Source organism: Anser brachyrhynchus (assembly GCF_964034855.1).
Source record: "Anser brachyrhynchus genome assembly, chromosome: Z".
NCBI lineage: Eukaryota > Metazoa > Chordata > Aves > Anseriformes > Anatidae > Anser > Anser brachyrhynchus.
This window is the reverse complement of record NC_137697.1, coordinates 10,713,495-10,730,212: the sequence shown is the minus strand read 5'-3', so window position 1 is coordinate 10,730,212 and position 16,718 is coordinate 10,713,495. Positions and strand designations below refer to the sequence as shown.

The 16,718-nt window shown below is 36.8% G+C and overlaps 1 protein-coding gene across 3 annotated transcripts in view; it reads left to right on the top strand.

Annotated features, from left to right (window-relative positions):
- Positions 1 to 16,718, top strand: part of OXCT1 (3-oxoacid CoA-transferase 1) — an 89,573-nt gene that overhangs the window by 37,622 nt on the left and 35,233 nt on the right. For all 3 annotated transcript variants that reach the window (XM_080575019.1, XM_080575021.1, XM_080575020.1), the window contains 4 exons: positions 10,932 to 11,035; positions 13,716 to 13,827; positions 14,329 to 14,423; positions 14,955 to 15,003. In XM_080575019.1, coding sequence (XP_080431145.1) covers positions 10,932 to 11,035; positions 13,716 to 13,827; positions 14,329 to 14,423; positions 14,955 to 15,003 — 360 coding nt within the window. The remainder of the gene's footprint in view (positions 1 to 10,931; positions 11,036 to 13,715; positions 13,828 to 14,328; positions 14,424 to 14,954; positions 15,004 to 16,718) is intronic.

The window sequence follows — 16,718 nt, the reverse complement described above, 5'->3', positions numbered from 1 at the left end:
AAAAACAGGGAAAAGAAAGGCGGAGAGCTGGGATATATTCCTGAGCAAAATGAGGGAGATATGTAGCAAACGGGTTGTGTAAGCCGGTATGCTAAGGAGCAATACTGCCCTCCTGGTTCTGATAATAAAGTTGTAGGTTCTGCCTCTGACTTAATTATGCACATACATATTCTGAATTTTGAAAGGAATATTACTTTAACATGGATTCTAATTGGCAACTTCAAATTTGGAGTTCTACATTTAAGATTCAAAGTACTGAACTTCTTAAACACAAAGCATCAAGAGCTGCAAATGGATGGACAAGCACATCTAGTAGTTTTTAAGTAAACAACTTTTTAATAAAAAATATTTTCAGATACTAATTTTATTCCTACGTGACCTTCAAATTAGACGTTTGCATTTCTATGCAAATATTTTTTGGCTATTTGAATTCCAGGCTGATGGAAGGTATACTGATATCTCATGGTTCACCTTAGCTTTCTTAAGTGGATCAGACAAGTGTTTACCCACCTTTTTTCTGTTGCTTTGCTCTGATGGTTTGCTGTTGTATGCTTTTATTTTTCTGTCATGTTTGTGTCTTCCAAAGAGTCTCATAGCTTTTGTAGAATCTTGAGATAAGGCCAGCTGAGAAACAGGCTTCCTAGCTTGGACAGCTGTGATGTTTGGTCACCTCCTGTAAAGCATGTAGGATGGGTTATGTGCTTTGTACTTGTCTTTGCCACCAGCAACTAGAAGACTGTCCCTGCCTTGAAGTGGGCCATCTCTTGATTTCCCTGAGCTGGCTGTGTAGGCATTCAGTTTCTCCTGTCATTCATACGTTGAGTAAAGCAGTTTTTACATGTGTTTGTCTTTACAGGAATTACGTTTTACAGAAATGCGATGGTAGATGCAAGGTGCTTCATTCATTCAAAATGAGATCTAATCTGGGATTTAAAGAAACTCCAGATTTAAGGGAGTAAATTGAGCCATGGTAAAAGTAGAAATGATCTGCTGCTTGTCATGAATGACAACAGATTCCATCAGGGTTGAATATGTGCTAACCAAATATTTGAGTTAGACGTCTGCCAGGAAGTTTATGGGAAAGGGGAGAACCAGATGAATTATATGAAGTTAGCCACTCAACCAGCCCTTCAAGGCAACATTCAGACTTTCTGTCACAAGAACAAAAATGGCTAAATGAATGCATAGTTTTTTGAGAGTCCTAAATTTTTATTTGAATAATTTGTTTTAATTAGAGACAGCAAAGATATCTACGATTAATGTATTTCTACTCTGAGGTCGCTGGAGAGAGGAGGATTACAAAAGCAAAAGGTAAACCAGTTTGCAAGAGTTGTGTAAGAGTTCTACTAGGAATTTTATGCCAATCAGTATTGCTTTGATCTGCTTCAGTGGTTATTCTCCCTGATCAATAAATACAGAGACAGAATGGAAACTTTGGTATGATCAGGAGATCAGAGGTACTACTTCTTATAAGTTACGATATCAGATGTGCTAAAGACGATTCTGCACCCTTGTTAGAGGGAAGGAAATCAGAATCAGAATTTTCTCATTAGGCTAAGATAAACAAAACCAACCTATTTATTACTTACAAAGTGAAAGATTGATTTAATATGTCTGTTTCAGCCTCAAATAATATTCTTTGATTCTGTGAAGCACTTATTCCTATTCTTTATTCCCCTGCATGTTTAGTGCTCTCCTTCCCAGGCAGCATTCAGGAAGGATAGTAATTAAGTGTAAGTGAAGTTTTATTTTTCTTAAGAGTTATAACTTAAAATCTCTTGATACCCAAATTCCTGTGGTTTCTGATGAATCTGTGGAAACTGTCTAAGCCTCATCACATACTACCATCAATTGTTTTCTTTCTTCCAGTATTTTCCTTGAAAAATACTCTGGCTACTTTCTTCCTTAAAACTGCAGAAGAGTTGTATTTGTCTGTAATATTTTGTGTTGGTTTTCTTATTTATTTATTTATTTATTTATTGGTATCTCTGCTATGATCTTGGAGGTCAAATATATCATACTGATCCCTCATTGAGGAGCTAAAAAACAGTGGTAGTATGTAAAGTATTTTTCAGAAATCTTTCTGAACTACCACTATCTATAGTGAACTTCTGAAATGAGGAGGATAACTAATAAATATGTGTACATAAAGTGGCATTTCAGGATGTGTTTTTTGTCTTTTTTATTGAAATAGCTCAGGGTTTCTTCTTCTTACCAGAGAGAACCACCAAAACAATCTGTTATAAAATAGCTGCTACTGCATTGTTTTACCCTGATTACCTTCCTATATGTATATGTCATGTTTAGCATGCTCTGGGCTGATTCTTGTTTAGATGTATTTGAACTTCAGAGGTATTTAGTGAGACTTGCATAAGCTGGGAATTAAAAAGAATTCCTTCCTGAATGCTGCAAGTAAATTTGTTTTGTATTTGGTCGTGGTTTTTTAAGTTTTCCTCCTCTTCCTTCAGTACTTAAATTCCTCTTAATTCATTTTTGACAGTAAAGCTTAAATTTGTCTCCTGACCTTTAAGTTAAATTTCTTTGAATGCGTAGGAGATGAGATCTCTTTCAGTCTCTTTTCATTTGTTATTTCTCTGATATGAATAAGAAAATATAATCTTTTTGTTGAGATTAAAGATAACTTCTTTAGGTTTCAATTCTTCTTGGTAATGTATGAACAATTTTAATAAAAAAAAGTCTGTTACTTATTTTTACTTTCTTGTCAATCCAATAGTTTTGAATCTATGAAAATAAGGAGTGAAATACAGGAATAATTTATTTAAAGCAAAGTAAATTTCATTTGAAAAAATGTTAAATGATATAATTCCAGTAGAGTTATTACTGTTAGCAGCTACACTGTTCAGGAATGGAAAGATTTGGGATGTGGTCAGTAACCTTATTCGGCAGATGTACCTAGTACAGGCTAAGCAGGTTCTTTTGCCATTAGCAAGCCCTTAACAAATGAAGAATTTGTTCAATGACTGCGGGACTTAAAAATAAATAAATAAAATTACCCCCCAAGCTCTTCTCCCATTATTTTAATTGTTTGAAAACTACGTAATGTAATGTAAAAATTTATTTTCCAAAATTGACTTTTCCATAGCTGAGAAATCAATTTTATATCTATTCAATGTGAATGGTGATGTTCCATTTATTGTCAAGAACTTAGGTACTGAATACAAATTGGGCGCTTTATAATTAAAAGGTGAAAGTATAATTAAGTTCCAATTTCTGTTGTCACTACTGTTACTCAGTTCAGTGTGATATAATTAAGTATTGAGCCCTGTGAAATCACTCACTTCATCAACAAAGCACAAATCACAAAACCCAATCACTATTAGTGTGAGTTTATTGATGACTTCAAACTATCAAAATATGTTGGTATCAAAACAACCAGGTTTTAAGGTTTTAGGAAGCCTGCTGAGGTGTGCTTACTGCAGGAGGCTGGGTTAGTCGGCTGAATATGAGCCAGCAGTGTGCTCAGGTGGCCAAGAAGGCCAACAGCATCCTGGCTTGCATAAGAAGCAGTGTGGCCAGCAGGTCTAGGGAAGTGATTGTCCCCCTGTACTCGGCTCTGGTGAGGCCACACCTCGAGTACTGTGTTCAGTTTTGGGCCCCTTGCTACAAGAAGGACGTCGAGGTGCTCAAGAGAGTCCAGAGAAGGGCAACGAAGCTGGTGAGGGGTCTGGAGAACAAGTCTTAGAAGGAGCGGCTGAGGGAGCTGGGGTTGTTTAGCCTGGAGAAGAGGAGGCTCAGGGGCGACCTTATCGCTCTCTACAGGTACCTTAAAGGAGGCTGTAAAGAGGTGGGGGTTGGTCTGTTCTCCCACGTGCCTGGTGACAGGATGAAGGAGAATGGGTTAAAGTTGCGCCAGGGGAGGTTTAGGTTGGATATTAGGAAGAACTTCTTTACTGAAAGGGTTGTTAGGCATTGGAGTAGGCTGCCCAGGGAAGTGGTTGAGTCACCATCCCTGGAGGTCTTTAAAAGATGTTTAGATGTTGAGCTTAGTGATATGGTTTAGTGGGGGACTTGTTAGTGTTAGGTCAGAGGTTGGACTGGATGATCTTGGAGGTCTCTTCCAACCTGGATGATTCTGTGTTTCTTTTGGTTATAGTTACTGGGGCTTCAGGCTTGCTGGGTGTTAAAGCAATCCCTCATACTTCTAATTCAGGTAATGAATTTTACAGTTGAAAAATAGTGCCAAAATTCAAATGAATGAATTTAAGATGGCAAGAAAATTGCTGTCATTTATCACTTTTTCTTGTAGATGCATACAGAATTATATAGACAAACGTGTGTCAATCATAGAATCACAGAATGGTTTGTATTGGAAGGGACCTTAAAGGTCACCCAGTTCCAGCCCCCTGCCATGGGCAGGGACACCTCCCACCAGACCAGGTTGCCCAAAGCCCCATCCAGCCTGGTCTTGAGCACTGCCAGGGATGGGGCATCCACAGCTTCTCTGGGCAGCCTGTGCCAGTGCATCACCTCCCTCATAGTAAACTATTTCTTCCTAATATCTAATCTAAACCTGTTTTTTTCAGTTTAAGGACATTATCCTTGTGCTATCACTGCACTCCCTAACAAAGAGTCCCTCCCCAGCTTTCCTGTAGGCCCTGTTTGGGTACTGGGGCAAACAAACAATCAAACAAGCATTTCCATCAGTTTAAGGGAGTATGTCAGTAACCAGTAATAGTTGGCAGACACTGTTTTTTTCTTTGTTACCTACTTTGCAAACATCATGAGGAAAAAAACCTGCAAGTTCTGGTTTGTACATACAGAGTCATTTTTACAGTACGTATTTACAGGTAGTATTGTTAACAGGCATCTATTGCTGAAGTTGCTACTCTTCTATAAAATCACTTCTACTGTATTTAAGTGAGTATGCATAAGTGATTATTTTATTTTGGATAAAACTGCCCAGTTATATGGAAAAAATAAAGGCAAAATACATTGTTTTAAGAATGTTATATTCTTACTATTATTCCTTTGAGAAATTTCAGTATCTTCTCTCTTCTTGAAACTTAAGAATATTGTGTATCCTGGTAGTGTTATAAGTTGAACAATTTCTAAATTTCTGAGGAAGTATAATTCTATGTATGTGATAAAGGTTTTTTGGAGGCCAGCACCTAATTTTTTCAAATTCTTTCATTCATGCATACAAGCACACAACTTTACAGGTAGACAGCTTTTGTAGATAATCAAGTATACTTCCTCTTTTCTTTCAAGGTGTTATCCCAGAACAGTTACGCGTGAGTACCAGGAGCAGGCAATTTAATGCAGTCTGTATACTTCTTTGCAGTCACTAGTACAGTGTGGAGGAAGAGGTTAAGTGCATGGAATGGAGAGCGGCTGTTGCAGGGAATGGAGGCAGCACGTACAGAGAAATGTGAGAAAAGAGATTAAGCCAGAGGCAATTATAAGTGGAGGTAATTGAGGAGACACAGAACAGAGAAAACAAAGGTTAAAGGAGTATAATCTAGCAGGGGATCCTAAATTATAAGAATCTATAGCCGCATGATGGCAAACGTAGGAGATTCTTGTCAGTTTTGCTTCCTTAATGTTCAGATATGAAATACTGGCAACAGGTCTCACTGTTTTTCTCTGCAGTGCTCACAGAGGATAAGTCTACTACTACCAGAAAATATTTAAGGTAAATAGAATATTCATTGGTACAGAGTAGACAAATCAAAAACAACTGCCTCCTATTCCTCCATTGCAAGAAAAGGAATCACCCAGTGAAATCACAAGACATAATGATAAATATTTTTCATGTTAGTTAAATCTGAGAAATGCAATGGTATGATATCGTTTGGGTGCTGAGGAAACTATTAGATAAGTTCATGGTCCATCAGAAGCTATGAAGCAAGGTGGTCTATGTGCAGCCTCTGACTGAAGAGGTTCCTAAACTGTAGGTGCTAGAAGCTGGCAGAAGATAGCCAGGAGTATCATGCTGTCTTTTAAGCTTCTGTTGTTTGTCGAGGAGGCTTACTGGACTAACTGGACCTTTAGTGTGACCCAGATCAGCCTCATTAGCCTAAAGGTTCTCTAATAAATGTGCACTTTACAGATTTTTACTGTTCTCCTGTGTCTCGATACGCTTACGAAGAAATTTATTCCAAGTCTGACAGGAACACGACCTGGCTGATTATGACCAAGGCATACCTTTATCAGACTACTGAGTAGTTGCTCACTTTTAGAGTTGTTGTAAAAGTCTCTTCTTCAGGATGGAAATAGACTGATGGTTATTTCATTGCAATGGAAACTTAACAGGAATTGAAATTTCATGGTGTGGCTGATCTTAGAACCAGAAAAGTACAGAACAGAATTCAGAACATCTGTTTCATCTCACTGCATTCAGGCAGAACTGAGTAAATAATAACCTAATTTGCTCTTCCCTCTAGCCCAGTAAGTCTGTATAGTCTGTTCTTAATTTCCAATGACAATTTTCAGAGTATATATTCCATCATTTTACAATATCAAAGCTTTTTGTTATACTCAGTCAAAATAATTAAAATCAATTAAGACTTTTTTCTTGTTTGTATTAGCTATGGGGAATGGTTTATCACAGTTCCTGACTACCTTCAGTCTTCTCTGGAGTAGACAAACAGACACAACTTTTTCTCATAGCTCTTTCTTTAAACTTTGTATTATTTTATAAGTGTTACAATGAATTTTGCAGCAACATCCTGACTCTTCCAGCAGTGAACTGAAGAAGCATTCTAATAAGCTTGTCTCTAGCATCTAAGGGGGTAAATTTGTTTTATTTCTTCTATTGTTTGTTGTCATGTTTTTGCTAGTTATGTTCTGCTGTGTGTTTTTATTATTTTAGTTTGATGAACTGAAAGGTACCGGGATAATGAAGACAGCGTTAGAGGAATTTAATAAAGCCATTTTAAAAATAAGTGCATAGGTTTTGTTAATCACCAACCCACTGCCCACAGCCATCCTCATTGTCTCCCCCTATCCTGTTGTTGATTTTTTTTTTTTGGTTGTAATAAGGAATTATGTTTACATGTCAGGTTATAGCTTACTATTATTAAAACTGAGATTTAAAACAGATATAGCTGAGAACATTTCACATATCATAAAGCACCTAATTAGGCAACAGGAACAGGCTAAAAAGTGAGTTCTCAAAGTAAACGTTTTTTAAGTTTCAAGCTGTTTTGACATGAAAAGTTGTGTGATTATAACTTCCTTGCCAATTTTTGTTCTAGAACTCGTGTTTGTTATCTTACTTACTGGAAGTTCATAACCTTGAAGGTTCCCTTTCTCTCTCTAGAAGCCTTTAGAAATTCTGAGTTAAAACTTCAGAATACTAGCTGAATTTCCATAAGCAAAATTAAAACTTCTTTAAAAAGGGAAAGTGTATGAAAATTGCGGAAGGAAGTGATATTTTGAAACAAGTGACCATTGATTCTATGAGTGCTGATACCAAAAAGAATGGCAGAAGGCTCTTGTGAATCATAGCAGAGAACAGCTTTTGTGTTCTGCTTGTACTTGCAGATAAACCAGTATTCAGAAATGTTTGAAATTATTCATTCTGCTCCCATTGTCAGCAATCAGCAAGATTTGCAAAGATATTTACACCAAGGAAGGAAACTGATATTGTGAAACTCTTGAACCAGTGAAAGAATGTTTGAGTCATGAATCAGAACCTTCACAGAAGAGAGAACTCAGCCCATATGGTCGCTTGAAGTTACTCTTTAGCTTCACCTGTGTAGCAAAGATGTGTTAATTTTCTATCACTTTGAGCTTAAGATTGAAAACAAACATGTGATCAAGACAATTTCAACAGTACCAAAGTATTTGAGTTACTAATTCAAAAAAGTACAAGAGGTGGTCTGCCCTTATTAGTTCCCTCTTTAAGTTTTGCCAGACTTTTTTTTTGTCACTTGGGCAGGATGTCGTATGTGGATTTTAGATGTTTACATGGATTCTCCGCTGTGACAAAATAAAGCCTGAGGCAAATAGAGGGGAGAAAGATCAGAAAGATAAATAAAATGGAGAGTAAAACAGGAATAAAGATATTTCTTATAAAATTCACACGCATCCTCTTAATTTTTAATATAAATTTTCTCCTATGTGTCTGCAGGTGGTTGAGGATTAGACTATAGATGTGTTACAGAAAAGACTTGCAAAATAATGTGCAGTATGAAAGGGAGCTGAATATGCCCAGCTGTAGAGATGTTTATTTTTTTGATTATCATTCTTATCTAGAAAGATGCTTGGGTTATGTCTTGTGTTGGTCACAGTAGTGCTTAATAGAAAGTTACATTGCTGGTTCCCATAGCCATCAGATTTCCTGTTTCAGTTTTGTTGGCCTAGCTTCATCTGCGGTAGCAGTGCAGGCAACACTGATAGAGGTGGGCTGCCAGCAACCTCCAGTGTTTCAGTGGAGCATCATCTAGTTTCTCTGTGAGCACAGTTGGGAAGGAGAGTTGGAGCAATCAGATCATATTTGTACTTTCTCAATGAGAGTTGTTACTCTTCCAAAGAAATGTGCTGATTAATTTTACTTGCAGAAGTGGATGATTTGTATTCTTGCAAATTTGTATTCTTGTATTACAGGCAAAATTGCAATCCCTTTTCAAAATTCCATTTTATTGTTACATGCATATTTCAAACATACTTAATTTTAATTATACTTGATGCTCATTTGACATAATGGTAGAACATGGAAATTACGGGACACCAGTAAGAATAGTAGAGGGCTGCCTGTGATCACAAAGGTGTGCCAGTCTGCAGGGATCCTTAGGCTCATTTAAAATCCCTAGGGCAAAATACATTTTGTCAGTGTTACACTCATTTAGGATAATGTACTGAGAAAATAAATAATTATGTTGATGGTTCTTGTGAGGAAAGGCTATCTTGCTGATGGCTGTTTCCAAAGAGATAAAATGCTAACCAATTAAGGGAGTTTGGTGACTAATAACAAAATCTGGTATTGTTGGATAAATTATTTATTCTGTGTATTCTACAGGGGGAGGGATGCAGTGTGTCAAGTCTTCTGACAGCACAATTCTGTTGAACTTGGTTGAACTGTGCCAGCAAAGATTTTGATTTTATAACCTCAGCTACTGAAGCAAATAAAAGTAGTTCTTTTTATGATGAAGTTCAAATCAGTAGCAATTAGTATTCCCCAGACCTAATTTTCCACCTGATAAATGAAGACAAACATAATTAGGCAAGGTGAATTTGGGAGTTCTGCTGATAGCAGATCATCTGCTTATATATAGCTTCATTTTAAAGTCAGTCTCCTGATTTTCCTCCCTTTGAGCATGTTGTGGTAGTAGTCCCAGGTCCTGGAGAACATCTTTAGCTGTAGGATTTTTCATCTTGCCCTGTGTTTGACTTGGTCTCCTTATTAACTTTAAAATGAATGTATAAAGTAATAACCTTCAATTTAGTGAGGCAATTTAGAGAGGGTATAGATGCAATTGCACCATTTTTTTCCAGAATACAGTGGACTGAGTTTTTAAAATACTGATTTCATTGTCTCTCCTCCTTTTGTAAAAATTCCTGTAGCCTTGCACATTCTGGATTTGTGATTCTGATATCCATGAGCACTGTGTTTTGTGTCACTGGCTGTTAAAGCCTCTTCCTTGCAACCTTTGCCTTACATCTTGTCTCCTCCTGTCTTCTTACCCCATGGCTGTTTTTTCCTTCTTTTTTTTTTTTTTTTTTTTAGGGATCATCTTTTTCAGATCCTGTGATTTTCAGTCTGTTAATTTTTCTTCTCCCTCTGCTGCTTTTATGGTGGATTTGTTTTTGTGTGTTTATTGCCACACTGCTTGGCACAGTAGGGAAGTAGTTGTCTACCAGATGTGCTATAGATTTTATTATTGATCACATTATGCAGTAACAGTAGGATGTTAAATTGAATTTTAAGTTCTTTAATGTTGCTTCTCTGGTGATGGCTGCCGAAAGATGTAACCCTACTGATACGTCACACCCAGGGTCTTGTTTTGGAATTCTTGGACTTCTTTCAGATATTCCTGAAAGCTTAATTAGCTTCTGATGGCAACGGAAGACAGGTTGGAAGCTATTTAATTTCCTTTCAAGTAGATTATTTGAGATGTTATCTTAGATCCATTGCTTCAACATCATAAATTTTCTCTGTGGTTTGATGAAGGTAGAGTCCCATCGCAGTGTCTGTCTTGTGAGTTTTGTGACAGGATGAGATGTGCTCTATGCACCTGAGATTTTCCAGGAAAAGCACCAGGAATGGCTCAGGCTGTGTGCTGCACGTGTGAGGCTGTATCAGGGTCTCCAGTTAGAGCACCCTGAACTCAGACAAAGCTGGAAAGGAAAACCCCAGTCTGTTTCTCCAATTAGATCACATTTTAAATGTACCATGTGTGCATTGGTATCATTCCATGCTGAATCTCTGTTTCACAAACTATAGAAACTTCTAGCTCTTTGAATCTTTCTTGCAGTTAATTATTACATTTCAAATTTTTCTAATTTTTTTTTTGAGTACACTGTGGAGAAACCTCAAGCCAGCTTCTGTGTTTGTATCCTTTAAATCCATGCTTCTTCTTTGTATTCTGACTTTTGTTGCCAGCTTATTGTTTCCTCCTGTTTGGATGTAAACTAGTGGTAGATACAGACAACTCTGATGTAACTTGACATGGCATAATTCTTCATGGTGGTTGTACAAATTGCGCTGCAAAAAAAATCAACCACGTCCAATATGTATAGAGAAATATCCTTTGAAAGAAGTCTACTGTTTGCTGTGTATGAAAGAAGAGGAAAGATAAACATCAAAAATAGCCTAGTTTAAAGGGAATATCTGTTTTGTCCCATTTCTTAGTTTTCTTCAGTGGTTTGATCCGCTGTATATTTAACTGAAATTTAACTGCTAATGAATTCTCTTATTTAATATTGTTTGTAAATATTTTCATTTTCTCTTTTCTCTTTGTAGGTAGAAGAAATTGTTGATATAGGAGCATTTGCCCCAGAAGACATTCATGTTCCCAAAATCTATGTTGATCGCCTGATACAGGGAGAGAAGTTTGAGAAGAGAATCGAAGTAAGTAGCTCAGCTTCATGGTCATGACTTATCTCACCTTGGGTTGTATTTTAGAATTTACAGCGTTCTTGCTGTAGCCACTAAGTTGTAGCAGTGAAAACCTGTCAAGCCTAGGTACTGGAGCTTAGGTAGGTGCTTAGTAGGTAGATGGGGGTCTGAGAATTGAGTTTTGTGTTTCATGTCTCAGCCTCTTGGGTTCAATCCCTAAATAAGCTAGAACAACTGCCTGTGGGCCTTGATGACTTTATTGCAGTTGAAAATTTTATGATGGAAAATCCTTCTTCATTCTCCTTCCTTTTCCCAGTTCTCCATCTGTAGACAAAAGGGGAACACCAAGACTTGACAATAAGATACTTTTTTTTCTACTGGGAAGCTTTTGACGTGGTAGGGCCATTCTCAGCCCCTTCCATGCCTCACAGTGAATTACATTACATTGCAGAGGTCCCAGAACCTTTCTTTCCTTTTCACTAACTGGGAACTTTTCTAGCCATTGGCGTTTCTGCATAAAAGATATCAGTAGTTATTACAGATTGCAGCAATAATATTCAAACACTGAAAACTTCCAAGAAAATGACCATTATGTAATTGTTCTTTGTTTCCTTGGCTTTGCCTCATTCAAGCTATGTCCCTCCATTCATTCTGGTGATGTGACAGTGCTCTTAAAGTGCAATTAAAAATTACGTATTTCTCCAGTGTCTCCATAGCCTGAAGATGGGAATTATTCAAAGTCTTATTAGAAGAGCTGGTGGAGGGTGAGATACATGACACAACCACAACAAAGAAACATCTGACAAAAAAAAAAAGGTGCAGAAAGGAATTGTAATAATTAAACTTTTATTATTAAACTGAAGTCAAAAAGTCCTACAAAGTCATACAAGGCCTTTTCTCGAAGTAAGCTTGTTTAGGTTAACATTAAAACATGCTTTTTTGTTGTTACATCTGCTCATTCTGCAAAAGCATGTTCCATGTTGTTCAGTATTTGACTGGAAAGAGAAGTATCAAACCTCTCTTCCATTTTTCTTCGGGTATGTTGTGTTAGACTGCTCTGTTTCGTCCTTTTGAATTGATACACTATTGTAGAGTTTAAAAGCTTTTAACTTGCATGGGAGAAATCCATTTTGTATTTAATAAAATTCTGTTCTGATCACAGTTTGGCATTAGATAAAGAGGTGATTCTCTTCCAAGGAGAGACCTTTATACGAAGTACATAAGCTGCTTGATTTTCTTTGACTTGTCTGTGTAAGGGAGGATGGACACCTAGTCAACTGTCTCCTTTCCTATATGCTTAAGAAAAAAAGAAAATGAGAAAGAAAAATGCTACTGTAAACTACACAGCAAAGTTGTAACAGTGATTAATTTTGTTTGTGCTTTGTTTGTGTTTCTTTGTAATTCTGGCAGTGCTCTTTAGTAGAAGTACAGGAAGAAAATGGCAGATTTATGTATTCATCCATAAAAGATAATCCATAAAAGATTAAGAATGAGAGATTAGGAAGTGTCTGTCTGTATGAAAGCATTGAGTATAAGTGCTAAGAGGGAGGAAGAGGAATAAAGAGCAGCAAGCCTCTTGTAATTCTTACTGGTAGTGGTTCCTGCCTAATTGAGCTCAGGCTTGTTCCCTCTGTTAGGGACTCTGTCTGTGTCATACTTTCTACCCAACCTTCTGTTTGCTGGAGGAAAATCCTTGGTGATTGTTCCTAATTTTTCCATAACACAATTGTGAAGCAATTCTAGGAAAAATAGTTGAGTCATAAAATAAAGTCAACAGGAACTTCAAGAGGACTAATACTGTTCCTGACTGCCCAAGAGGAGACTGACTTCCAATATAGTGGAAAAAAACGATGCAAAAATTCTCTTGTGCTGATGAAAAGGAACAGATGATAATTTTGCCAGATTTGTCAGTTATGTCTTAGTGAGGAGAGAATGTGAGGACACAGTGGGTACAGGATGTGATGTTGTCCAGATCAGCCTTATACCCGCGGGGGACATGCATGAAGAACAGAATTTATGTAAAGAAATACCTACAGAAAGGATCGTACAAAATTCTTGAATGCTGGGCATTTTCACATATATGTGATTTTGAAAGCATCGATTTAAGGCCAGGAAATTTCAGGAAAAAACTTCAGACAGATTTATGCAAGGTTGTGTTGACTTATTTCTGAAAATGTATTTGCCTAACTCCCGTTATCTTTACATGACTGGCAATTGTCTTATGCATGTAAATCCAGAGTAGCACCATTGAACTGAATGAGTGCAGAAAGAGAGCAGTATTTGAATTTTAGGCTGACATTTAAAAAAAAGGTCTGTTTAGGTATCTCTGGGGCAAGGAATCTCAAACTTGCTGGTAGTTGCACTAATGCTTGGTGCCTTCTTTCACTCTTATTCTTCTTAACTAGTTGCATCTATGTATCGCATATCTTGACTATATAGACAAAGTAAGCAATGTAGACAACAAAATAACATTTTGCTCTAAAGCTATCATTGGGGCTATCTGATGACTCTATTGGCTTGGGTAAGATTGAATAGATAGACAAAACATCATTCTTTGTAAGAGATGGATAAATAACATTATTCTTAGATGAAGTATCTCAGTGCAATCACAGATCAGGCTTTTGTGTCTTGAGAAGCAAGAATCTGGATGCTAATTTTTGCTTATCGTTATTTTTTTGTTCTTGTTTTGCAGCGCTTATCAATCCGAAAACCTGAAGACTCAAAAGCCAAACAAAAACAAGGAGACAATGTGAGGGAGAGGATCATCAGAAGGGCTGCTTTAGAGTTTGAGGATGGCATGTATGGTATCCTCCGCCTGTGCTATAGGTTAAAATGACGACTTGATAGACTAGTACTGCAGCTGTTTTTGTTTAATGAAAGTTAATTAACATGCTCTTTATTTGTCTTTCTGAGAGCCTGGAATTCTTGCATTTTAATAACACTCTGTTGAAATAGATGGGATGTTAAAGCATAGGATACCTGGAGTCTTTATTCAGGCATATCTACAGAGCTTGTTGGCAGTTGAATGTTTCATAAGAATTTGTTTTAAAAGTTACCTACGTTAGCAATGGAGCTTCACTGGACTGTTTTTTTGTTTGTTTGTTTTTATTTAGTATGTTGACACAATGCGGTTATTCCAAATGACAAAATAATTCAGCACAAGTGTGAGGCATCCTGCTAAAAAATGAAGTGTTTGTGAAGACAATAGTTCTAATGGTAGTCCAATAATAATTTAATTTACTTTTTTTAATTTACTAGTTTACAGTAAGTATATTCCTGTTTGCACCTTGACCGATTTTTGTCAGCTAATCTGGGTATTGGAATCCCACTGTTGGCCAGTAACTTCATCAGTCCAGACATAACTGTTCACTTACAGAGTGAAAACGGAGTCCTGGGTTTGGTAAGGATTTATCATAGTCCCTTATCAGCAATACTTACTTTGCTGTGCCGCTAGGTTCTATTCCCCCCTGCTGCCCCCATCCTGTTTTACTAGTTTTACTAGAAATCATATTCAAGCACGTGCAATATTGCATGGTGATAAAACTTGAAGGGAATACTATTTTTGCTGTGGTAAAGCTTTATCATATTACACTTTTTTTTTTTACACATATTACACTTGAATACCTCTTTCTGAAAAATGTCTGTCAGTTTGGTTAGGAAAAAAAAACGCACAACAACGACAGCAAAAAAACCACTCTGGCTATTTAATGATTCTAACAGCCTCTAAACAATATATCCGTCAGTCTTGATACATCAGTTGATGTAAATTTTGTCTTGTATCATCACGGATAGTATTGTGCTGAAGAGGAAAAAAATGGATGTTTGTGATGATCTGTTTTCTGCAATAAGCATTAGAAATAATAAAGCAGTCATGAATTGTATCTCAAAGGTGTTATAATATAAAGCTGACATATGTCTGTGTTATTGTCAGGGTCCTTATCCACTTGAAAGTGAAGTAGATCCAGACCTGATTAATGCAGGTAAAATCTTTTAAATCAATTTAATATATCGAAAATGATTCTTCGTTGTTAATTTAGAATTTTTCTTTCGATTTGGCATTTGAACAGAGTCCAGGTTTATTTACTTATAAATATTAACATATTTGGCTTGGTTTAGTCTTTGAAATGAAGGTTGGCTTTGATCAATAGAGATATTTAATATTCTAGTTAGAGAGCTTATGCTTTTGTTCATTTTAGTAGCTGCTGAAGGGAGCTCTTTTCCAGGCCAGTCAGTAAAGAGTACAATTTTCCTTTTCAGAAGTGAGGTTGTTTAGTGGAGCTTTTACATGAATATGGATATTTTTTTCCCTGTTCCTTTTAGTGTTCTTCTAGAAAATGTTTTTCAATGATTTATGGGTGGGACATGTTTTTAAAGATTCTGTAAGTAGTGTCCTGGCTTCTTCCTGTACAGTGAATTGTGTACATGATACCCGATTGTATGTTTGGGGAGGGAGCCGTAGCCAGGGCTGCGGGAAGGAGCTTGCTGAGGGGCCAGGCATGCTGGAGGGCTGCTTTCCCTTTGCTGGGGGTGGAGTGTAGGTCCCAGGTTCTGAAGTGAAAGCAGGGATGGGGAGGCACACAACAGAGCAGCAGGTCTGGGACTGCTCTGTCTGGAGGAATGTTCCTTTACCCACATGTATCACCTGCTATGGCTCCTCTGTATTTCTCCATCTGAGCTTCACACTGCTGCCTGCTGTTTTGGGGCATTTCACCTCAGAAGCAGCCATAAAATGCAAAAATACAAACTCGTTATGGTTTAGTGCATCTGTCTGTGATCTCTGTTGTCTTAATTGGAAGTTGTACTCACATCTCTTCTCTATTTCTACAGAAGACTAAACCTATATATTGCATTCTGACAAACTCAAGTAGGCCTTATATATTCTTATATGACACCTTATGAATTCTCATTGATTCTAATGATACAGAATATAGACCCATAGCTGACAAGCTTAGCCTTACTTTAAGTCTCTCCATCTCTTTCTGTACACATGTATATATGTGTGTGTGTATATATATATATATCTGTAGAAAGCACCCTTCTCTGTCTCCATTAGCTTGTCCAATTAAATTCTGAATTTAATTTAATATCATGGTACAGTCCAGCAATTGTTCACTGACTTGAAACATTTGCTACCTGGCTTAACTAATTGATACCGTTATCACATTGCTATGTTATTTCTCCTGTTGCTGTACTATGTTTTAAATAAGGAGCTATTTAAGGCCATCTTCTGATTTGACATTAAAAATTATTAAGGAATTGAGTCCAGTGTTTCAACTGTCGAGATACACTTTATGAAGAAAAATATCAGGGGCACATGGAAGCTGACTTAATGATTGAAGTTATTTTGAGGGTTTAAATAAATATTGAAGGTGTCATTGTAAGGAAAAAAAATATTTAGATAAAAATATTTATCATAAAAGGTAAAATAATATAGACCCTTATTAGAACTTAATGATAATTTCTAATATGAGTGCATTAGAAATGAACACAGTAACAGAGTGATAATGGGGGAAAAAAAAGCCAAGAACTTGATAAAGACTGAAAAAATATTCTGCTTTTATATGGACATCAAGATGATCTTGTTTATGACAAATATTTTTGAAGAGAGAATCTTGCAGGTAGCATAAAACATCAGAATGCAACATGGAAATCAGATTGTTCTGGTATTGGTAATTTAATGTTAAGCTCCTTAACA